The sequence below is a fragment of the Panthera leo genome, chromosome C1 (assembly GCF_018350215.1).
Source record: "Panthera leo isolate Ple1 chromosome C1, P.leo_Ple1_pat1.1, whole genome shotgun sequence".
In the NCBI taxonomy this organism is placed as follows: Eukaryota; Metazoa; Chordata; class Mammalia; order Carnivora; family Felidae; genus Panthera; species Panthera leo.
The window spans coordinates 19394000-19418753 of record NC_056686.1 but is presented as its reverse complement, the minus strand read 5'-3'; the positions used below and the strand labels follow the sequence as shown (position 1 = coordinate 19418753).

The 24754-nt window shown below is 49.0% G+C and overlaps 1 protein-coding gene across 1 annotated transcript; it reads left to right on the top strand.

Annotated features, from left to right (window-relative positions):
• Window positions 1–2928: 2928 nt before the first annotated feature.
• TRIM63 (tripartite motif containing 63) lies at window positions 2929–15294 on the top strand. The gene is made up of 9 exons (XM_042951625.1): window positions 2929–3280; window positions 4141–4313; window positions 7142–7310; window positions 8080–8175; window positions 9330–9563; window positions 10313–10335; window positions 10688–10812; window positions 13666–13737; window positions 14705–15294. The coding sequence occupies exons 1-9, from the start codon at window positions 3122–3124 to the stop codon at window positions 14713–14715; spliced, it is 1062 nt and encodes a 353-aa protein (XP_042807559.1). The 5' UTR covers window positions 2929–3121; the 3' UTR covers window positions 14716–15294.
• Window positions 15295–24754: the final 9460 nt, after the last annotated feature.

The following is a 24754-nucleotide window of genomic DNA, read 5'->3' as shown; positions in this document are numbered from 1 at the left end:
AGTGGGTGGCTCAGTTGGTTAAGTATCTGACTTCAGCTCAGCTCACGATCTCATGGTTGGTGAGTTTGAGCCCCGAATCCGGCTCTGGGCTGACAGCTTGGAGCCTGGAGCCTGCTTCAGACTCTGTGTCTCCCTCTCTCTCTGCCACTTCCTAACTCACACTCTGTCTCTTTCTCTCTCTCTCAAAAATAGATAAACATTAAAAAAAAATTTAACTCATTCATTCACTAGTCCACTCATTCAAGAAATATTTGTTGAGTACCTACTGTGTCACTGGGGGTACAGAATCCACAGAGACAGTCTTTATCCTCAAAGTCTTCAAGGTCCAGAGGGAGAATCATATTCACAAGCATATAATGGTAAGATAACAAGTGGGGTGCAAAGATCGACCATGCTTGATGCAGAGATTGACGAGGTGTGCAGTGGGGGGCAGGGGAGCCCAAGGACAGCTCTCAGCTTTCTGGTCTGCACAAATAGGTGAACGGTGGTGGTGTTCACAGAGACATGAGACTAGGAAAACACAAGGAGGAGCTAGGTGCTCTGCTTGGGGGTCTGATGAGTTTGAGGTGCTATTGGAACATCACAGCAGAGATCTCCAACAAATCTTCAGCTTAGGGGAGAGAGAGATCTGAACTGGAATTAGAGATCTGAGGATCATTGGCACATCGAGATGGAGTCTTGAATGTATATAGAGTGATCTCTGCTGCAAGTAACAAGAGTAATTACACGATGATGCCCTTTGTTATCTCACATCCTAAATAGTCAGGGGTGGGGGGAAGCTCCAGGGGCAGGTAAACTGGTAGCACAGTGATGTCATCAATGACCAGGGCGTTATCTATAGTACCTTTTTGCTGTTTTCAGGGAGTGGATGTCTTCCTGAGATTTGCCCACCATCTTGGTTGCAGGATAGCTGCCCTACCCTCTTACAGCCCCATTCAAGGCAAGAATGAAGCTTTCCTTTGGAATTTCACTTTTCATCTGGGGGCGGGAGGGGAGGATCCTTCATCTTTAGCCCACTTCCGTGAGTCCTTGGGTCTCCGAGGCCATAACTGTGTCACTTAGGCAAAGGAGAATGGGATTATGTTGACAGGTTTAAGGCTTCGTCTCCTGGGGCCTTGGAGAAGTCCACCTCCCTGGAGCACGGTGCTGATGTCTGAACAAGGCTGTGTGAGCAAGGAAGGAGAGATGGCCTCTTTTCAACCCTCCCCCTTCTTCCAACCAATAGCTGACTTGGCAGTGTTGACCTGCAGTTCAGTAGAGTCAAGCACATGTAGATTCATATCCTAGAGCCCTTTCTTCCAATCTGCGTTACTTCATGTCAATTATTTTATTGTTTGTCCTGGAGTTTCCTTATCTGCGGAATGGGAATAGAACAGTTCTTACGTTGTTGGCTGTTGGGGTGCTGAAATGAAACAACGCATGCGAAGTGCTTGACACAGTGCCTGGCACTTGGCAAGTGCTCAGCAAAAGCTAGCCGTTAATATTTTGGGGAGGGGACCACCCTCTCCTTAAAATTCTCCGGCCTCATGGGGTGCCTGGCTGGCTCAGCAGGTGGAAAGCGTGACTCTTGATCTCGGAGTTGGGAGTTTGAGCCTCACGTTGGCTGTAGAGATTACTTAAAAAAAGATTCTTAAAAAAAAAAAAAAAAAAGCTAGGTGCTCTGCTTGGGGGGTATAATGAGTTTGAGGTGCTTTTGGAGCATCACGGCAGAGATCTCCAACAAATCTCGTCCTCCTGTCCTCCGGGCCTCTCCTTCTTCTGTGACTGGTTACTCCTCTTCTTCTCACTCCCATTTTCTTCCCTTCCCAAAGTTGGTTGGCTCCTCTGCCCTCACCACTCACTGGGCCTTGTCTCAAGGTTCCAAGGCTCTTCTCCAGGCTGAGGTGATCCAACCTACCCTCCTACCGCCCTTTTTTCATGAGACCCTGGACACTGCTGTATGTTCTACAGCCTTTTAGGCTTATCCTGAGGCCTGCTGTCACTGCTCCCGCTCTCGTCCCGGCCCCTGACACTGGCTGGCCCCATATCCCTTTGCATGAGATCCTCCCTTAAAAATAGTCATTGGAACTGCTCTAATGACTTCCGTCTGCCACCACAGAAGATGTCCAGAAAAACATAGAGAAAAATTTAAATTTGTGCAGAGAGGAGAGGGGAGCATCTGGATAACCTCTACGTGTCCAGGTAGGGTTTTGTGGCCCCACGTGATGGCTATTTCTGCTTGTGTCCCTCCCTAGGCTGTGAGCTTCTCAGGGCAGGAAAAGCATTACTCACCCATCTGTCACCCTGGTGTCTGCTGTATAGTTGGTACTCAGAAAAATGTCTGATGAATGAAAAGGATTCGTGGCTTTGCCACTGGCTTTCGAAGTGACTTTGAATAAGGCCCTTTCTTTCCCTAGACCTCAGTGTCAAAATCTATAAAACAAGGGTTCTGCACTGTGTCTCAAGGAAGCCCTTTCATCATTAAAGTGAACTTAGTGGTCAGTGGACGCAGGAGGGATGGGCTAGCTGGCGTGGGGTCTGAAGGTCTCTAGCAACATGCTGTGCTCAGGGATGGGGTCAGAGAGAGGGACTGCCCAGACTCCTCTTCTTGAGTACTTGGGAGCTGGTCAGTACTCTAGAGGAGGGGATTTAGGGCAGTGAGGGATCACCGGCTATTAACCCTGCAAATCCCAGTAGCCCACTCCTTGGGTCCCATAGCTGGCTTACCAGGCTGGTATGGGAGGAAGACTAGTTTCTGCAGGAAATTCTGGTACCCACTCCTCCCCCCACGCCTGCCCATGAACAGGCTGTTCTTGTTTACGACCCTCCTCCCAGGAGAACAGTGATTGCTCATCCCTACATGTGATTTGAGAGGGCCGGTCTTTCAGGCCTGGAGGAAACTCAAGCCCCAGCCAGCCACTTGGCATCGGAATGTTCAGCTGGTCCCCTCCTGGGGCTCATGTGACCAGGACCCAGCTATAAATATCAGAGGGGCCGCAGACCAAGACAGAATTCGGGCGCCAGGAGAAGAAGGCAAAGAGGCTCTGGCTGGGTACTTTGTGACAAAGGCAAGACCCCAGGTCTACTTAGAGTGAGGCAGGTGACGGAGGCAGCCAGGTGAACCCCCAAACCTCCTGACAATATGGATTATAAGTCAAGCCTGATCCAGGATGGGAACCCCATGGAGAACCTGGAGAAGCAGCTGATCTGTCCCATCTGCCTGGAGATGTTTACCAAGCCGGTGGTCATCTTGCCGTGTCAGCACAACCTCTGCCGGAAGTGTGCCAATGACATCTTCCAGGTCAGTGCTTGGGCACAGCCCCGTCCTGGGGCCCCAGGTGGCCGCTCAGTGTTCCTGTGGTGAAAGCCGTTCTCTCTTAGTCTAGGACTTCTAAACCAGGGCTGGTTTTCTCCCGTCTAGAGCGAAGCCCCTGCAGAGGCCTCTGGGCTGGGGGTGGGGGTGGGGGGGCTCGGAGGCGGCTCTGGCTGCCCCATTCCTTCTCCATGACGCGTGTTTCCCCTCCCCACCCTGCCCGCAGCCCCCACCGCTGCCCTGAGCCCGCAGTTGACTCTCCAATCAGGAGTCAAATGCCTCAAGCGATAAGTGGGAGAGGCAGGAGAGAGAAACCAGACCCCTGAGGCTGGAGCCAGCTCCCTGGTGGCAGGGGGCCCAGAGCTTTAGGAGGAGGGTGGCCAGGAGGCACTGGGCAATAGAGGCACCTTCCCTTTCAAGTCTGTTGCCGGTAATAAGGGGCTGGAAGGGATCCATCTTCTTAACAAAGGAATGGGAGGGGCGTCCTGGCTGGGAAGCAGCCCTTTACAAAATGTTCTCTTACTCTTCTATCTTTCAAGTAGAGGCCTACACAGTTGGCTGTAGAGATAATGCCCACTGCATGAATGGGTAAACGGAGGCTTAAGAGTGAGAAGGTTGCTTGCCCAAAGTCATTCAGAGGATAGCCGTGGCTTGAACCTAGGTCTGCTGACTCCCAAACTCGCTGACTGCTATGTTCCTTCTCGAGTGTTCCCCGTGTAAGTGGGCTGGCTCTCATCTCAGGATGGGGAGCTCCAGGTCGAATGGTTTGACCAGAATGGTTGAGGGAAGCAGGAAGAAGGACGATGGGAGATCGTCCCAGGCCTCACCTCTGCCCTTGCCGCCCGCAGGCCGCAAATCCCTTCTGGACCAATCGGGTCGGGTCTGTGTCCATGTCTGGGGGCCGTTTCCGCTGCCCCTCCTGCCGCCACGAGGTGATCATGGATCGTCATGGAGTGTATGGCCTGCAGAGGAATCTGCTGGTGGAGAACATCATTGATATCTACAAGCAGGAGTGTTCCAGGTCAGTGTGCTTTGCTGCCGGGGGCCCGTCCTTCCTCCCCAGATGGCCAGTGCCCAGCTCTCCCAGGCTCCTTCCCATCGGCCCAGGATCCAGTGCCCTGGCTGGAAGAGACACACTGGTCAGTCCAGAGAGCCATGTCCGGCTTCCTCAGGCAGAACAGAGGCTCATTCCCATCTCCAACACAGGCTCTCGGTGTCACTCAGTAAATGGGAAGGGGCCCAGACACCAGGCTGCCCTCCTGGGAGAGACTGAGACAGGAACCAGGGGAAGGCCGAGTTGTGAGAGGGAGAGGAAGACCCTGGGGCCAGCTAGTGGCTGTGACAGGCAGAGAAAAGGGCCCAGAGAGAACGCGGCCAGTTTCTCCATAGCGAAGGCAACAGCTACCATCCCAGGCCCCGGGGATGCTTCCTCCGGCTGCTGCACAATAATCCCGTGGATCAGGCATGATTTTTATCATCCCCATTCCACGGATGAGGAAGCTGAGGCTCAAAGAGGCGAAGTCAATTACCTAAGCTTTTTCCCAGCTGGGGAGTGGAATGGGCTGGGAACGGGCCCTGCAGATCTGGCCCCAGGTCTCCCTGTTTGTAAAACAGCAGCTCTGTCTCAGGCAGAGAGAGACAGAGACAGGGAGACAGAGACAGAGAGACAGAGAGAGACGGCCACCAGGGAGATCTTTACAAATCCAGACACCTGACAAGACTCCCAGGCTGCTGCCCTCGCATCCTTTGGTCCTAAACCGTCACCAGGTGCCTGCCTGCTGGCAGTGTCCTACCTAAGGAGAGGTGACAGACCAATGTCAGTGAGAAAAAGCCCTGCCCAGGGGAACTGTCTGCTAGTCTGACTCTGTCGCTAATCTACTGTGGGAATCTCCGGTGAGTCTTTGAGCCTTCATTTCCCCTGTCTGCAGAAGGGGACAGTGAGGTTTGTTACTGTGGCTGTCAAATAGGGCTTTGATGGGAAATGTTAAAAATATCAAATATTTATTGAGCACCTCCCGTGTCCAGGCACGGTACTAAGCATCTTCCATGCACGATCCCTATTTAATTCTCACAGTAATCCATACGGCATTCTTAGCCGCATTTTCCAATGAGGAAATGGAAGCTCAGAGAGGGTCAGAGGTTTGTCTAAGGCTCCTCAGCAAGTGTGAAGCGGAGAGAGAGCCTGTCTGACTCCATGGTGAACACTCCTGACTGCTGTTGCCTCTCGTGTTGCTGGAGTTCAGCACTGCAAAAGTGCATATACATTACTGATCATTATCATGGTAACGAAATCAATATTGCATCTAAACAGTAGCCTCCCCGCCCCCCAGTGTCGACCTATGAAGAGCATGTTATGTTTGAAACCTTCAAGGCCTTTCCACATCGTTGAATGGCAATGGTAGCCGCCCTTTTTGGGGGGGTCTGCTCTGTGCCAGGCTCTACACGCTCATTGCAGACAACTGCCATGATCCCAGTGGCTCTGGGAGAAGACCAAGCCTCAGAGAGGTGAAATCACTTGCCCAAGGTCACAAAATGAGTGAATGGAGGAACAGTCTGGATTTGAACCCAGATGCTGATGCCTGGGGTTGGAAGAATGGGCATCTGGGATGGCAGTGGGCACAGGCACCAGACCCTCAGGGTCTTCCCTCACCTCTGCCGCTACAGCCATTCCAGAGCTCGATTCCCTGGGTGGGTGGGTAGAGAGTGACCCCTGCCGGCGTTGGGTGGGGAGGGCGCTGGGTTAAAAGACGGAAAAAGACAAGTCTGGAGAGGGGTTGATTTAAGAACCAGCGGAGACAATAATGTCTGGGGGTGTGATCAGTTGTCCAAAGCTGTTCAGGGGTGAGGCACTGGCAGGGACGGGGGACAGTCGCCATTTGACATTTATGAGATGCTTGCTGTGGTAGGGGCTGGGAAAGCAGAGGTGGTGTAGACACGGTGTTGCCTCTAAATGAGTGTAGTCTAGCTGGGGAAATAGGAGCTGGACCCCAAAAAAACTGAACCTCAGGTAGGAAGTAACCGATACCCCAAGAGAAGCACAAATAAGATGCCAGAGTCCCTAAGTAAAGAAAACGACCAAGGGAGAAAGAATGTGTGTTTGGGAAGGAGAAAACTGGACGCTGGAGAGACTTTCTGGATCGTAAGCCAAGGCTCAGGCTGGGCTGTTGGTCATCCCTGGGCTGCCCTTTTTCTGATTGGGTGACTTGGGGCGCGCACATTTCTTCCTCCTCTGAGCCTGATGACACCCTCACGGCATACTTACTGATAGATTCTCTCCACCTGTTGAATTACCACCTCCTCCAAGACACGTACCGTACCCTGCAAATTCCGGGGTGAAGAGAATAGACGGGTTTCCCTGCTGTGGTGGAGGTTACAGTCTGGTGGATTAAATATAGAATTCGGTGAGGCCGTGAGTATAAATTGCTTTGTTCAGGTCAGGCCTGTAGTAACCAAGAGCTACGGGGACTATAAGTAGATTAATGCACTCTTGCCTCCCCTGCCCTGACTTGATGGGTGACCTTGGGCAAGTCAATGCACCTTTCTGGGGTTCAGTTTCCTCTTCTCAAAAATGTCCCCGGTTCTGACTCTGGGATTCTACAACGTTTCCCATGTCCTGCACTGGCAGGGTCCTATGGCAATTCCATCACCCAGAGTTTGGGGCCAGGGATCTGAGGACAGACTTGGTGTCCCCGGCTTTCCTGGTTCTGGGTCCCCAGAAAATGAAAAGGGTTGGGAACAGCCAATGAGTGAGAGCTCAGGCCATAGATCTGGGGGTGGCCCCCTGGAGCTGGGGAGGAGGCAGGGACTCGGAACGCTCACCGTGTGACTTGCGACTCTTCTCCGCTGCAGTCGGCCCCTACAGAAGGGCAACCACCCCATGTGCAAGGAGCACGAAGATGAGAAAATCAACATCTACTGTCTCACGTGCGAGATGCCCACGTGCTCCATGTGCAAGGTGTTTGGGGCTCACAAGGCCTGTGAGGTGGCCCCGCTGCAGAGCGTCTTCCAGGGACAAAAGGTACTGGCTGGTGCCACTTCTACCCCCAGCCTGGGTCTGCCAGGCATGGCCAGATGATTCAGGATGTGGATGTGATCCCTGTAGATCTGCTGAGCCGGCCTTTCAGGAATAGTCCCTCTGGAGGGACTTCCCAGGCCACAGGGACAGCAGCTCCTGCCTTCCTGGGAGAGGTGGCTGAGCTCATGGGTTATACTTAGAGCCACTTGAGAGCATCTGGGTGTGGCCACAGGGGAGAGACCGGACCCCTGGGCCAGGCCACCAGGGTCCTCTCAGGCCACGACCTTTACATCCCAGTGTGCTTTGGGCCCAGATACCCCTTCCTGTGCTGGTGACCTCTCCTAAGCAGGGGGTGGCTGGGAGCCCTCTCCCTTGGCCTCCAGGCCCGTGGGAGCCCTATCATCCTGTCCATGCAGTAAGCTGTGGCCCCTCTTTCCGGACACTTCTTCCCTGCCTCCCACCCTTCTCTTGATCTCTCCCTTCTAGAACTCTCCAACTCCGTTTCTTTCCTGCATCCCTTCTTTCCTAGAAACAAGCCCTTCCTCTGCCAGAATGTTGCTGTGCTTTTTCCTCATTTCCCCTTTCTGGGCCTCATCTGCAAAATAAGGGATGCGGTGTTTCTCTGATGCTCTCTGCTCTGGCCCTGAGCTGCACCTCAGCAAGAGGCTCTTTCTAGCAGAGAGGGGAGTGAGGGTGCCACCCCCAAGAAGACAGGCCCTGAGACTATTTTTGTCTCTCCTCCCCTGATCCCCCATCCCCTCCCCCCATCTAGACGGAGCTGAGTAACTGTATCTCCATGCTGGTGGCGGGGAACGACCGAGTACAGACCATCATCACTCAGCTGGAGGACTCCTGCCGAGTAACCAAGGTGAGGGGAAGAAGAACTTCAGACTCTGGGGGTCCGAAGCCTCCTGGTGCAGCCTGGTCTCTGGGGTGAAGGCTCCCCTGTGGGTTGTGGCTAATGGTTGGGGCCTGGAGGCAGGGATGGTGGAGGAGGGACCGACTAATCCATTCATCCACTCATTTACCAAATGCTTCTGGAACATTGTGTCAGGCCCTGCCAAAGGCACTGGGGACGGGGTGGTGAACAAGACAGACCTGGTTCCTGACTTCAGGAGCATCCCAACAATAATTCTCAGTATTTATTCAGCACTTGTAGGTTTCAGAGCCTTGTCTTTGATATGCTGTAGACTAAAGCTTCTCAGCCTTGAAAGTGCATTCAAATCCACCCTGGAATCCTATTAAAGTTCAAGTTCTGATTCAGTAGGTCTGGAAGGAGGCACGAGATTCTGCATTTCTTTGTGCCCCAGTTGCTGGTCCATGGACCACAACACAGTGAGTAGCGACACTGTAGAGGCAGAAGGACACTTTTCTATCCCTGTAAAAGCATCCGTGACTTTCCACTCCACTTGATGTGGGGCCTGGGGATGAGAAGGGGGGGGAATGGATCATCATACTCCTAGGGGAGGAAGAGCTGTGTGAAGGATGGCCTCAAAGGAAGGAGGGAGACATCGTTGCTACTCACGAGGTGCTCCCAGTCTGATAGAGGATGCTAGAGCCCCCATTCTTATGAGATACTATGATTATACCCATTTTACAGGTAAGGAAACTAAGATGTAATAACATCTATGTCGGAGAGCAGGGAGCCTCAATGAGGAGGCCACTAGAGGAAGAACTGTTTGCCCCTGCAGATGTAGAGCTTCCCAAATCCAGTCTTGGTTGTAAAATGGGGGGAGGGGGGGTGGGAGGAGAGTGGCTTGGGAGCACACAGGAAGCCCAGAATCCATCATCCCACTTGACCCTGGAGTCTATTTTTGAGGAAGGGGCTAGCTTTCTCCGTGACACCAGCCTCCAAACGTCACTGGTGCGCTAAGTAGCTATGACGCCTCGGCTAGGCCTTCAGCTTGTCTTCTGTCTTCCAGCCACGGACCTGTTATTCCTAGCGCACCCGTCCCAGGAGGGAAGTGCTGGGGATAGAGAGGAAGACCCCACAGGATGTGACTCTGAGGTTTCTGTCCCCAGGACAACAGTCACCAGGTGAAGGAAGAGCTGAGCCAGAAGTTTGACGTACTGTACGCCATCTTGGACGAGAAGAAGAGCGAGTTACTGCAGCGGATCACGCGGGAGCAGGAGGAGAAGCTCAGCTTCATCGAGGCCCTCATCCAGCAGTACCGGGAGCAACTGGACAAATCCACTAAGCTGGTGGAGACAGCCATCCAGTCCCTGGACGAGCCTGGTGGGGCCATCTTTCTCTTGGTGAGCAGGACTAGGAGGGTGTGGGCAAGTCGCTTCAACCCACCAGTTCTGTCTAAGGTGTGAGCCACGCTCCATCACTGGTCACCCACGTGCCCCGGGGCAAACCACTTAAAGCTCTAAGCCTCAGTGTCCTCGTCTGTAAAACGGGCCTGCAACAATTCCTACCTTCCTTCCTCTTAGCTGATTTTTAGAAGGATCAAATAGGAGGGTATTTGTGAAATGGCTTTGTAAGCTACAAAATGTGGTATTCATGTGGAGGCCATTTGTTGAGCACCAACTGTAGGCCAGCCGCAGAGAGGACTGAGACACAGCCCTGCCCTAAGAACAGCTTGTTGGGGGAGACAGAAAAGGATCAGCTTATAAGGCACAAAGCCCGGTCCACAGTATGTGCTTAGGAAATACAGGAAATTTTTCTGTAGAAAACAAGACATTGGGTATAAAAAGGTGACTAGGGTATGATTCTCATCTTGGAGGTTTGGGGGTTTAAGAGTGTTTCGAATGATACCCCTAAAATCCAAGCTTCCTGCCACGACAGTGGATGGGTCCTAGGGTGATGACCAACACCTGTGCGGACCATGAACCGAGGGAAAAGGTACAAGCTCCGTTCAACTCGGGGCAGGGAGCAGGTCACAAGGGGGCTAGGGACTGGCACCAAGTGCCCATCTGTGGCACCGTGACTGGTTTTGCTGACTTCTTGGGGCTACTTCTTCTGCAGTCCTAACCTTTGCTCTCTCTCTTTCCTCCCACAGAGTGCTAAGCAACTCATCAAAAGGTCAGTGTCTCTCTAGAGCTCTGATCCTAACTCCCGCCTAGCTCCTAGCTCCCACCAGGGCCTCTCACTTCCGTCCAGTGGGTCTCCCCCTTTGCATTAGGTCTACTGGGAGGGTCTACCTCGGGCTAGCTTTCCTGGTCTTTGCATCCCCTGTCTTCTCGGACCACCCATTCTGCTTGTGACTGGAGAGGAAACACTCCACCCTCCAGGGGGAGCCTTTAGGTGCAAGGCCTGGGTGTGGGCACAAGTATGTGCACAGGTGCGGGTTGGAGCTGAGACACCCTCTTCTTTCACTGAGGCCCAGAAATCTTACCCTGTGCCCCCGCCCCGTTTCTCTCTTCCTCCCTCACAGCATTGTGGAAGCTTCCAAGGGTTGCCAGCTGGGGAAGACAGAACAGGGCTTTGAAAACATGGACTACTTTACCTTGGACTTAGAGCACATAGCAGACACCCTGAGGGCCATCGACTTTGGGACAGGTAAAGGAGGTGGCTGTGCCATGCACGTACTTTCCCGCTGGACCCCTGGAAACTTGCTTCCCTTCTACTGAGCCCCGTGTGCAGGCAGATACACTAGCAAACTCTCAAACTCATATAGCCAACTTCTGGATGAGCCCAGAGCCTAGCACAGTGCCTGGTACATAATTGGTGCTCGATAAATTATGTCTGGATCCACTGCACGGAGGCATGGGGCAGTAGAAAGAGCATGGCAACTGCAGTCTGGCAGATTAAGTTCAAATCCTTGTTCTTTTTTTTTTTTTTAAATTTTTTTTAATGTTTATTTATTTTTGAGACAGAGAGAGACAGAGCATGAACGGGGGAGGGGCAGAGAGAGAGGGAGACACAGAATCTGAAGCAGGCTCCAGGCTCTGAGCTGCCAGCACAGAGCCTGACGCAGGGCTAGAACTCACGGACCGTGAGATCATGACCTGAGCCGAAGTCGGACGCTTAACCGACTGAGCCACCCAGGTGCCCCTCAAATCCTGGTTCTACCACTTGTTATCTGTGTGACCTTTGGTGAGCCCCCCCCACCTCTCTGAGCTGCATTTTCTTTCTTAGTTTCTTTTTTCTTTTCTTAGTTTTTCTTTCTTTCTTTCTTTCTTTCTTTCTTTCTTTCTTTCTTTCTTTCTTTCTTTCTTTCTTTCTTTTTAAATTTTTATTATTTTAAGTAATCTCTACACCTAACGTGGGGCTCAAACTCATGACCCCGACATCAAGAGTTGCATGCTCCTCTCATTGAGTCAGCCAGGTGCCCCTGAGCTGCATTTTCTAACTTCAAAATGAGGTTGAACATGGGCCTATGAGGGGCACCTGGGTGGTTCAATTGGAGGAGCATGGGACTCTTGATCTCAAGGTTGTGACTTTAAGCCCCATGTTGGGCATGGAGCCTACTTAAAAAAAAAAAAAAAAAAAAAGCCACGGACCTACTAATAGTGACCACATCATGGTGCTGTTGCAACAAATAAGATATTAACACAGAGCAGCTTGTCAGATACTAGACATGTCCTAGTGATTGCCTAAAGCTGGTCTTCGCTTCAGCTTCTTAATGCTACATCTCTGATACTCACACACCTTAATTTACCTGTATTATATCCTCATTTCTGTTTGTAATTACTCTGTCATAGAGTATCTATAATAATTGTAGCAGCGTCATCGTAACAATAATAAGGGAGAAATAATAAGGGAAAATGAGGAAAGCGGATAAAGAGCAAAGATTTAATAATTTGCTCAAGGTCACACAGCTGCAAGGTAGCTATTTAGCAACAGAGAAAGAGAGTGGATCCAATTTTGCTGAATGTCGTACTGAGTTGAGAGGTGATGCTCCGCTGACCAACTGAGAAAGACAGAGCTGGCACCTCTCCCACAAGCTTGTAGAATCTGGTGTTGAATCTGTGCTCAGAACCCCAAAATACCACATTCACGGGTAAGGACTAAGTGCGTCCCGAAGCTGAGATGCCAAAGGACTTGGGCATGTCCATGACTGTGGATCATCTGCTCCACTCTTACCCTCCTTAAGCTAAGACAGTCACGAGTGGATCGCACTGTGTGAACAGCACGACACTGTGGGACCCATGCTGCCTTCCACGATCGCCCCAAGGCTCAGGTCTTTCATAGTGAGGGTATATAAATGGGGGAGTGCATTTATCGAGCACTTTCTATGTCCCAGGCACTAAGCCTGTGACCTAAATTCTGTCATTGAACTTCATGAGGTAGTTTCTGTTGTCATCTCCATTTGTGGTTAAGGAAATAAAGCCAAGGGAGGGTCGGTAATTTGCTGGAGTCCACACGGCTAGTAAGTAGCCCTGTGGACTCCATCAAGGGCCATCTGGCTCCCAAGACCCTGGTGAGGATTCTCTGAGACAATGCATCTAGGCTTGACATGGCGCTTGGCACATAATATGCACGTAATATGCGCCCAGCACAGGCTGCTAAGAGTAGTTACATTGTGATAATTAAACAGCAAAACCAACAGAAACCCCTGGGTTATGCACAGACCCCCAGCTACGCAGCTGGAAATTGGGCTGACCTGTTGGAGGCATGAACTCTTTCAAACCTCTCCCTACACACTCTGGACAAGTGCTCTGGCTCTGTGGGTGATCCCCTCAGGGCCCCAAAGCATCGAGGAAGTGGCTCGGGCGAGGGGGGTAGAGAACAGAAACGTCCCCTATTAGTGGAGCTTGGAGGCAATGTCCTGCAATGGGAAGGTGAGGACACAGGTTTTGCGGCTCAGTCACCGCCTGTCTGGGGCTCGCTCCAGAGAGCTTTGGAGCGGATGGCCCCAGGAGTGTCCCCCACCAACACAGCCACCCCTCTGTAGGCTGTGGAATGAGGAAACCCGGACAGGGAGTGCTAGGCAAGCAGATTTCAAAGGCTGAGCAAATTCCTTCAAGACAAGGACTCTGATCCCTGAGAATTCGAGTTTTTTGTCCATTCTCTCCAGGTGATACGTACCTGTCTAACTGAGAGATGTGCCCAAGCACAAGGTGTGCTTTCCCAAAGTCCCCTCTGGTCACTGGTAGGTCAAGTGATAGGAGCCGCTGTTGCTACCGGAGCAAAGGAGCGTCTTGAACCCTCTCCCTTGGAGGGCTGTGGGAAGCGAGGAGGAGGAGGCCGGGGGAAGGAAGAAGGAAGCAGGGCTCTCTGCAGCTTAGGCTTGGCGGGCTCCTCACCTCAGGGGCCACTGATGTCGCTGCATGGCCACGTGGCCCTAATGGGGGAGGGGGGGCATGGGGAGGGGTTTGGAGAAGTGCGGTCTCCTGCCTGGTGCCCCTTCGAGCGGCTTCTCTGAGGAACCGGCCTCACCCTAATACGATTGTTCTTTGTCACGTACAGATGAGGAAGAGGAAGAGTTCATTGATGAAGAAGATCAGGAAGAGGAAGAGTCCACAGAGGGAAAGGAAGAAGGTAAGACATCCATCTGCCTTCATTCATTCGTTCATTCATTCATTCATTCATTCATTCAACAACATGAAGTCCTGATGGTGTGTAAAATGCCACGCGGGACCCTGGGAATGATGCCAATATAGGGCGATGATGCCAATACGTGTTTGACGCCTTTGTGAAGGCAAAGTCCTGTTCCCTTTAACCTTAGAGAGAGGAAAGAAAAAAACCTAATCATAATAAAAAGCTCCCATTTTATATCTAAATGACCTTCCTGAGTGGAGAGCAATACAGTGTAACAGACACCAGGCTTGGCACTGAGGTGTTTTGTTTGACCAGCAGAATGCTGAAATTTAAAAAATTTTTTTAAATATTTCTTTCTGAGAGAGAGAGAGAGAGAGCGAGCGAGACTGAGCGTGAGCAGGGGAGGGGCAGAGAGAGGGGAAGACACAGAATCCGAGGTGTCAGCACAGAGCACGACACGGGGCTTGAGCTTGGGAACTGCGAGATCATGACCTGAGCCCAAGTCAGCCGCTCAACCGACTGAGCCACCCGGGTGCCCCATACTGGCAGTATAATCCTGACCTGTTCCCAACGTTCTGAGTCTTGGGCTACTCATCTGTACATGGGGACAAAATACTACTGACCTCAAAAGGTTATGGTGGAGAGTAAATTAGATGATCATTTAACACAATGTCTGGCAGCTAGAAGGGACATGTTTGCTAATTAGCACATGTGTGCTAAAATTATTTTTCAAGCCAATTTACTATTGGAACTAAATTCCAATCCAGTTGAACAATATGGGATACTCTTCTGGAGTTTTGCATTTGATGGGCTATCCACGGTGTTTTGACAACTAAATTCTGTTTGGGTTTAAAAAGAAGAGGCCAGGCCGGAACTGGAGTCTGATCGTTTTGTCACCGCGGCTTGGGAAGCCCGGGATCCCCCTGTGCCCTGTCTCACCTTGTGTTTCCCGGTCTTTTTCTTTCAGGACACCAGTAAGGAGCTGGATGAGGGAGAGACCTTCTAGATGCAGAGAGACTGGGGAGGGTGGGGATGGGCCCAGCTGCCTTGGTGACAGGCCCAGGGTGGGAGGGGTCGGGGCCCCTGGAGGGGCAATGGGAAGGTGTATCTTCTCTCTGCTCAGAGAGCAGGGACTGGCAGTAGGACCCCCACCACGGTGTCCAGCAGCCACTGAACCAGAATTGGAAACGTGCTTGAAACAACCACACGGGACATTTTTCCACGTTGGTGCAAAATGGAGTATTTTGTACATTTTTTAAATGTGATTTTTGTATATACTTGTATATGTATGCCAATTGGTGCTTTTTGTAAAGGAACTTTTGTATGATAATGCCGGGTCATCGCGGGCCTGGCTGTTGTTAGGAAGAGGGGAGGGGAGCCGGGCTGACACAGCTGCCCTCTTCCTTTCCTCCGAGGGAGGGCTGGGTGGCACTCCCAGGCCTAGAAAGGGATACTGTACTGTACAGGTGTCGATGCCTGTCCCTGACACAGGGGACGGCAACTGAGTTTGTGTTATATGTCGTTTCAATAAACGCACAGCACTCTCTTTCTGTTATTACCGTAAGAGCTGGGGTTTCATTCGCCTCGTTGTTCCCGAGAGGGGAGCGCGGAGAGGCTGGACAAACGAACGGATGGAAAATGTGCAGCAGGAGGCAGACAGTAAGGGCCACACTAGATGTCCAACGCGACAAAGAAGGAATTCTCTAAATTAGCATTTCCCAACGGGAGCTTCATGGAAAATCCGCTCGGAGAAACAGGTTCAATGCTTTGTCCTCTGGTTCTTCAGAGACTGAAGCAAAGAAAGCTTCGATGCTTTAGGGGCGCCTGGGTGGCTCATTCGGTTAAGCGTCTGACTCTTGATTTCGGCTCAGGTCATGATCTCACGGTTTGCGAGTTCGAGGCCCGCATCAGTCTCTGTGCTGATGGCGCGGTGCCTGCTTAGGGTTCTCTCCCTCTCCCTCTCTGCCCCTCTCCCGCTTGCTCTCTCTCTCTCAAAAATAAATAAACAAACATTAGAAAAAAATGCTTTAGTCTAGGAGCGATCCCAGGGCAGCCAGAATGAGAACCAGTAGAAATGAGGCAGGAAAGGAGGGAAGCAAATACAGAGTGTCACATAGCTGAGCTGGCCACAGCTCCACCAAGAGGACCCCCCACCCACCCCCGCCCCTTGCTCAGTCACGTGAGATGTTTCTAGCAGGTCATAACACAATACAGCTCAAAGCAGTTCATCAGAGGGAAGAACGAGGGAATTTTGTCTCTTGTCTCAGAATCGAAGTGGCCTGCCAGAGGGTTAATTCCCTTGAACTTCCAGGTTTCACCACTTGACCCCTTGGGGCAGCTTCGGGGGAGGCCGGGTACCCCTGGGCCTACAGGTGGTGGAGTAAGCAGAGCCCCAGCGGTCCAGTCGGGTTGGACACGGGTGCTGGTCCCACCGCAGTGGGCACAACAGTGGCTCTGCTGAAGCCCACCAGACTTCATCCGGGGAAGGCCAAGGCAGCCAGCCACCAGTGCTAGGGGATGAGGTAATGACCAAGGCCAGAGTAGCCACCCCCATCCCTGCCGCCGGAGGGGCCCAAGGGCTAGGAGAGAGGTGAAGCTGAGCGGATCTGAGGAGACACATTAATTGGGTCTGAAGCCCTGCAAACTTATAAATCTGAGGAACGCTGTCGAGGATGTCCCATTTTTACGACATTCAGAACACAGCAGCAAAGTAAAGGCTCTGAGCAGTCCTGCCATAAAGGAAACTATAACTCTAGACGATGATTGGTCCATCTGATTCATGGTGTTTGAAATACTGCCTCTTCATTTTTTCTTTCATTTTTTTTTTTTTTTTTTTTTTTTTTGCAAATTAAATATCTAACACAGTATTTTCCAACTTATCCATTCATGTGACATCCTCCAGAACTAGTGTCCTGGGGAGCTCACTTTACAGAAAGTATTTTATTTTTATTTTTATTATTATTACTTAAAATATTTTATCTGAGAGCGAACGAGTGCATGAGTGGGCAGGAGAGGGGCAGAGAAAAGAGAGAGAATCCCAAGCAGACCCCACAGTCAGCACGGAGCTCTATCCCACAACCCTAGTATCATGACCTGAGCTAAAATCGAGAGTGGACGCTCAACCGACTAAGCCACCCAGGTGCTCCGAGGCATTATTTGTATATGGAATTGTTGGATTCTAGAAGAGACAAATTTAATAAAGAGATTAAAGAGAGGGGGACCAGTAATTGGAGTAGGAATATTGAGGCCAGGGGCCCTAAGAAGGGAAGGAGTTAGGATAGCCATGAACAGATTTCTTTCCAGGAAAACCATCCTTAGGATGCATGGCCCCGAAGGTGGAAACCAAAAGGTTATGATAAGAAAGACAAAAATTAGCCCCCAAAGGGGATGAGGATTGTATTGTGAGAGCAGGACATCAAGGCTGGGGGGAAACTCCAGGTAAGTTATGATTTCTGATCAAGTAGATTTGGAAAGACACCCTGAAAGAAACAGTTGAGAATGAAGTCTTGGAATTGGGAAGGAGAAATCATGTGAGAGTTTTGGGAGGAAAATATTTAGGGAGTTTATCTAAGGACAATATAGAATGATTGAATGAGAGAGATTGAATGAGGCGATAGGCTGGATTCATGGGCTTCTAGGCCTCTGGGTGTGTATCACCCAAGTCTGGTTTGAATAACAGGTGTAGATCTCCAACCAGCTTAGAGCTGTACTTAGCCAAGGGTTCCTCATCTGGGGCTAGAGCAGTCTCGATTCTAGAAAGATGGATCCACGCGGAGAAGCCGTGAAGTTTTTCCACTGTTGGAGTGTTTAGGAGGACTCAACAGGGTCCAGTCCTGACAGGTGCGAGTAGCTTTTTGTCCTGCAAAGAGTCACGATACACTCAATCCCTGGATGTAAGTTTTGGATGTATGTTATGTGAGAAAGAGGGATCAGGTTTTGGGTTGTAATGGTTTTGATGGTCATTAATGGTGGGGACAGTTTGCCCTAGGGATATAACATACTGTGTAATTAGAATAACAAAAAGAAAAAGAAGCCCAACGAAGAGCCCTTTGATAGTTGACAAAAATCTTCCTCCAGCCCAGGAGTTGAACCAATCATTAAAGGAGAGAGAGAGAGAGAGATCGTTTAAAGCGCCAATGTGAGTATTTATGTCGGTTAGTAACCCTGTCATACTTTTGCGGTAATCTGGAGTACATACATAACACTGTGTTTTAATAAAGCATAGGTTCCTCCTTGAGCTGCAGTGAGGATATCAAGGATCATCGATTTTGGAGGGCTACCTTTTGAATTTGTGGATAACTGTGAGTTGGGCTTGGTTAAAGATGGCCATTGTATGCTTGGCTAAAGTTCTATTTGCAATTTTCTATCAATAGAGGTAGTTCCCGGGACAAATATGGCTAAGGGATAAAACCATCAAGAAGAGCTCTTTGTTTGAGGTCTAGCCTTAACAATATCCTAATTACGAGGAATCACTGGCAAGTGGGGGAAGGCTCATCTGGGGGTATGGGCTTCCCCAAGTGCATCATCCAATCCAATCGTAAAGAAAGTGGGGCCATCCATTATCTTCATAAGTCCATAGTTAACCCCATGCCGTGGGTATGCTCTGGCTTTTAAGGAGGGATTTTGTCATCCCAGCCACACAGCATCGGTCAAGGTGCTACGTGAGTTACACAGTTGTCGGGGAAGCCATTCCATTTTCCAGCTGTTCAAATAATCATGTGTCAGGGCACCCCAGTGGCTCAGCTGGTTAGGTGTCGGACTTTTGATTTCAGCTCAGGTCATGATCCCAGAGTCACAAGATTGAGCCCTATGTCGGGCTCCAAGCTGGCAGCGTGGAGCCTGTTGGGGTTCTCTCTCCCCTCTCTCCCCCTCTCCTGCTTGTGCTCATGTGCACACACTCTCTCTCTCAAAATAAATAAACTTAAAAAAAAAATCATATGCCCATGGGGTCTTGTTGTAATCCCCACAGAATACCAAGCACGAAGACTGTCTAATCATGAGCTATTGTGGCAATTTCTCTCTGAAGTTTACCTCAAGCTGTCTAGCTTAGGCAAACAACAAACACAAAAGTTCAAAGACAATCAGAACTAGAATTTAGCATCCATAAAGGTGTGTTATTGAAACGTAATTTTTCTTTCTAAAATCACCCTTGGGTGCCTGGGCAGCTCGGTCAGTTAAGCTTCCAACTCTTGGTTTTGGCTCAGGTCATGATCTCACAGTTCATGATACTGAGCCCTGCATCGGGCTCTGTGCTGGACAGCAAGGATTCTCTCTCTGCCTCTCCTCCTGTCCCTCTGTCCCTCCTCCACTTGCACTCTCTCTCTCTCAAAGTAAACTTGAAAAAAATAAAAAAATAAAATCACCCTTATTTCTTGAGATAGCCAAATCAAGACTAGTTTGTCCAAAAAACAAGTCCAATTTTAACAGACTTGGCCTAATTATTTACATAAACTCAACAAGAATAGTGATTGATCATAAAGATCTTTCAAAATTTGCTTTGCTGGAACTTTTCATAAGGAATCTCAATTGAACTCTTAGTAGCCTTTCTAGGCCAGAAGCCAAGCCAAATACTTGCCATCAGACATGCCTGCAATACCTGTAGATTTGGGTGAATTCCTCTTCTCTAGGTCCCCCAAATATCCCAAACTTCCTGCACCTGCCAGAAGTGACATTCTTTACTCACCTGCTAAAGGCTCCTGGGAAATCTGTAAGCAAGGTATCAGGCCAACATTTCCAAAGGGCTTTATTAAGCCTCCAGGGGCACCTGGGTGGCTCAGTTAAGCGGCTGACTTCGGCTCAGGTCATGATCTCATGGCTCGTGAGTTGGAGCCCTGCATCAGGCTCTGTGCTGACAGCTCGGAGCCTGGAGCCTCTTTGTATTCTGTGTCTCCCTCTCTCTCTTACCCTACCCTCTCTCTCTCTCTCTCTCTCTCTCTCAAAAATAAATAAACATTAAAAAAAAAAAAAAGAACCTAGTTCCAAGGGGCTTTATTGGATTCATGTTTCAATAAAGTCAATCTTAGTTCCTTAAAGCTGTCTGGTCATATCTGAACTATGTATGTCTCTCTCAAATATGAAATTCTAGTCAAAGCCTTTGTAAAATAACCAATGTTTCCAATGGTGTCCTGTTATAAGGAGAAAAGATTCTTATTGAACTTATGTAAATAACTATGCTTGTCATGAATGAAAGAATACTTACTGAGACTTTTTGAATTTCAGAGGGCTCAGGTAGAGACAGAAAAATTAAAGGCTTCAATTGTTTTACAAATGAATACTTTATCATATTTCTGTGAGTCATAGATATCTCATGAGAAAGTTTCCTTAATCTGGAAGAGCAAACATTAGAGAGCCAGCAATATTTTAAGCAAGTCACAAAAACCATAATCATTTTCCTCAGTTCATTTAGTTCCATGCTACTAATTTTTGTTCAGTTTGAATGAAGCCTTTTAGTTAGTTCTGGAAGTTCTTAACCATTTAAATTTTATGAACTTAAAGATACCAAATACCTATATTTGTCAACATTCTTATGAATCTCCTTGAAGATGAAACATGGTTCTCAAGAGCATCAGAACAATAACTATAAATACAAGGAACTCCAAAATGGACATTGTTAACAATCTGATACGAGAGTTTATTATGATGGAATTGACAAGGAAATTCAGTTATTTCTGTGACACATTGAATCTCTGGGTTGTTAAAAACCTTAGAAAGTTTTAAAGCACATGCCTAAATAGGATTACAGATCATCAAAGACCTGATAAAGACAAAACATAGAAACTGGTTTTTCTGGGCAAAGAAAAGAAAAAACAACTTTGTTCACATTTTCTTATCAAGAGCAGATAACAATCCAAGAAAACTTTGTCTTTTTATGTTTTTGAGTTTATTTATATATTTTTGAGAGAGAGAAAGAGAGCAGGGGAGGGGTAGAGGGAGAAAATCCCAAGCAGTCTCCTCACCGCCAGTGTGGAGCCTGATGTGGGGCTCAAACTCATGAACCATGAGATAGTGATTTGAGCTGAAATCAAGAGTCAGGTGCTTAAATGGCTGAGCCACCCGGGCACCCTGAAAACTGTCTTTTTAACAGAGCGAAAGCAGAATTTCAGTCTTATGCCAGTGTACTTTATTTTTTTAAATGTTTATTTATTTATTTTGAGAGAGTGTGTGAGCAAGGTAGGGGCAGAGAGAGAAGGAGAGAGAGAATCCCAAGCAGGCTCCAGGCTGTCAGCACAGAGCCTGATGCAGGACGTGATCCCAGGAACAGTGAGATCATGACCTGAGCTCAAATCAAGAGTCGAACACTAAACTGATTGAGCCACCCAGGTGCCCCTTTAAAATTCACTCATTTTTATCTTAGTCCATCCTGACCACACGTAAAATTCCGTTCCAAAGATTTCCCTTCACAAACCCTGTGCAACTTTCTTTTGCATTCAGATTTTGTCCCAAGCCATTTCTCTCCAAACAACCAGTCTCATTTTATGACAAAATTACTTTCTTTTCTTTCAACAAAAATATATTCCCGTTCCCTAATCTTTCTTACACATTTCTTACTTTCTGACATAGTTTTTCCCCCCTTATTTCCATCAGTCTTAAATACATTTAGCAGAATTTTGAACTAAGAGAACCTTAGTCTTATGGAAACCAATTTGACAACAAATTTCATATTTAAAAAAAAAAAAAGAACCTTAGTCTCCAGTGAAAACTAAGTAGTGACCAATGGTGAATTGTTACACCAGAATTGTTTAGATGGAAAATTTATGAATCAATTCAGCACAAAGCATGTTTTTCAACACACTCAAATATCCTTAGTTCCTCTGCAATAAGAAGTGAAAAACACAAACCTACTTTCAGTAATCAATGCTTTAGCACTCCATTCTATGAGGAAAAGACCTAGATGTCCAATGAATTCAATCCAATCTATCATCCAAGCAAAACTTTAAAGTTTCAGGTTACCAAAAACGATTTTAACAATTCCCCGTGAAAACTTTGAAAGAGACAAGCCATCGTTTTGCTGACAAACTGCAACAGAGTTAACATGAGCTTACTTGATCTTCAGCAAACCTTGGTAGAATAAGTTTCAATTAGTTTAAATGTTGAATTGTGTTCCACTTTGGTCCACTTAAAAGTTAAGCCGTTTGTTCTCCATTGCCAGTTTTTACCCGGGGCACTGGTGGGGAAATCTGAAGTGAGGGGTGTAAGTCCAAGGGCGTGCTCTTTGCTCCTTGACAGCAAGGGTTGAAGGAAGAGCCAAAGGCACCATAAGCACCAAAAATGGTATACGAACCAGTTGTTCAGGCTGCACCCACGGTGGTGCAGGAACAGGAGGAGGAGAGGGAAGAAGAGGTGAAAGTGCTGCCAGAGGGGAGAGAAAGAGGGTTCCCCGTTCTAAAGCTTGCCAGATGAGCAGATAAGGTCAGATAGATGAACAGACGCCATGTTTTTTCACCAACAAGAAGGAATAGGCAGTTCCTCTCAGGCCAGAGAGGACAGGGAGCTTCCCTGAAACAAAAGGAGTTTCGGCAGCTGCTTGGGAATATTCCTTAGGGTCCTCTTCCCTAAGTAGACTAACCACAGTTGGCTCTAATTATCATAGCTGTTAACCCAGGAAACGAATGAGGGAAAAGCCCCCACATACAGCCAGAATAACCTGGGTCTATGGGAAGGAGGAACAGTGAGAGTCAGTAGCCAGTATCTCAAGAGATGACTGGTTAGCAGCCAAACATATTCTGCAAGAGGCTCTTAGGTCAAGGTCCCGATTTAGGGCCATGAAACCGAGCAAGACCCAAATGGAACTCCCGACCATTTGGAGCTCCAGCAAAGGAGGTCAAGCTGGGGAATAGTATCAGAAGAAACAGTTCTGTCAGAGGGCTATACCTCTTGATCTGGGAGTTTGTCAAATTTGTTCCAGCTTTTCAGAACACAGCCCAAGGGTGAGTCCAAAGAAAGAGAGGAGGTTGCATAGTGGGAAAGACTGGCTGCCAATTCTCAAAGGAGTGACCTGCTGGAGGGAATGGAGCTCCCATGCGTGGTCTCAATTTCATTCAGGGCATCCTGCTGACCTGGAAACAGACTGGACCTATAACAGGAGGACTGACCTTTCTGGTGGTGTCCCACCATGGAAAGGGGTTGAAGCAAACAGCATGGCACTTCCTTTTGGGGTGTCCCCTGGTAACAAGTAGAGCCAAGACACGGTTTTGTCCAGACTGAGTGGAAAAAAGGAGGGGGAGCACTCACCACTTGGACTAGGAGCATGTTTGCCTTCAGATCAAGATGATGCTGGATCTGTGGGAACACAGGAAAAGGGGCACAGGCCGAGAGAAGTGAGGTGGCTGAGAGTCAGCCAGTGTCGGGAAAGGTCCCACCTGAGTCCATAAGGTGTGTGGACTCGCTCTGAGTGAGCAGCCAGTTGCACCTGACTTTGGGAACAGGCCTTGGGGACAAAGTGAGAAGGCATTGGAAAGGGGTCCTTAGCCTTTACCAACACGAGCAGTCTGATCTGTTCACTCTCACACCTTCAGAACACACCTGGAAGCCACCCTAACCAGAGGGCTTCGGTTGTCTGGGAGGTACTGGGGTTAGGCTACAACGGCTGAAAAGAGAAAGGAAAGGGAGGAAAGGGTCCCTACAAAGAGCTGAGGGGGAAATCCCTCACATTTTCAGACAAGGGCAGTCCAGCCGGTTCTGTCTCCCAGCTTCGGATCCTCACCAAGCAGTAACCCCTGCCCAGGTCCATCAGTTCCCCAAGGAGTGCTAGAGTTGATCCACCAAGGGAAAGTCCCGACAAATTCCTGGAGAATCCGGGGAGAGTTTCAGACTGGCAAAGTCTCCTTGTGCAGTGTTCCCCCAAATGTGTGCGAGGGCGCTACAAAATCTCCCCGTACGAGCCACCAAATGTGGTGTCTAAATGGGGGTGTCTTTCCTGATCAGATGAGGGTCCCCAAATGTGGGGTTACTGATTGGGTGGATGTCAGTGGCCCACAAGGTGACAAGAATTCACCTGAGGCAGAACAAAGGTCATAGAAGTTTATTGAATACACCTGCAAGGAAGTGGTGGCTAGGACAGCAGAGGACAGGCTGTCTTTAAGGAGGCAGTGGGTGGGGGCTGTTTTTAAAGGGGAAAAGTGAGGAGGTATGGTGACATATGGAATCTTCCCCTTTTTTGATAGCCGTGCCTAGTTGTAAGTAGCTCATTGGTCAGGTTAGGGCCTATGGATATTTGAGGTGGGTCACCTGATGGACCTGTCTGTATTCAGCCAGGTGGTTGCCATGGCCCTTTCTACATTCTGTCACTCAAACCTGTTTGCCTAAAGGCAGCCTCTAGACACAGGTGTAACATATTATGCACAACTAAACAAAACAAGCTGTAGAGTTTAATAAACTATCCCATAACGAAATCTTGTGTGGTTACTGTTCAAGTCAAGAAAGAGAACACTGCCAGCCCATAGAAGCCCTCATGTGGCCCCCTCCTTGGAGGTAGCCATGATCCTGTCTTTTTTTTTTTTTTTTTTATCTTTATTTATTTTTGAGACAGAGAGAAAGAGAGAGAGAGAGAAACATAGCGCAAGTGGAGGAGGGGCAGAGAGAGAGAGGAGACACAGATTCCAAAACAGGCTCCAGGCTCCAAGGTGCCAGCACACAGCCATACACGGGGCTCGAACTCAGGAATGGCGAGATCATGACCTGAGCTGAAGTCAGTTGCTCAATCGACTGAGTCATCCAGGTGCCTCTCTCCTGTCTTTTTGATAGTCACACACTTGCTTTTCTTTATAGTCCTAAAGTGTCTTCCTATAAAAGACCAAAGGAATGTGAAACCAGAAAGAGAGAGGTTTTCATCATTTTGAAATCACAAGAATCAGTATTACAACCTGTCCATATTCTGCCCCCAGGTTTCTTCTCCAGGTTACTGATAACGTGAGAAACAGGCATATCAGTCCACTATCTCAACATTTATCAGAGAGAGGAGGAAAGGCAGTCAAGGCTAGTAGTCAGTTAAAGTTTAAATTCTAGGGAGGTATCTCTT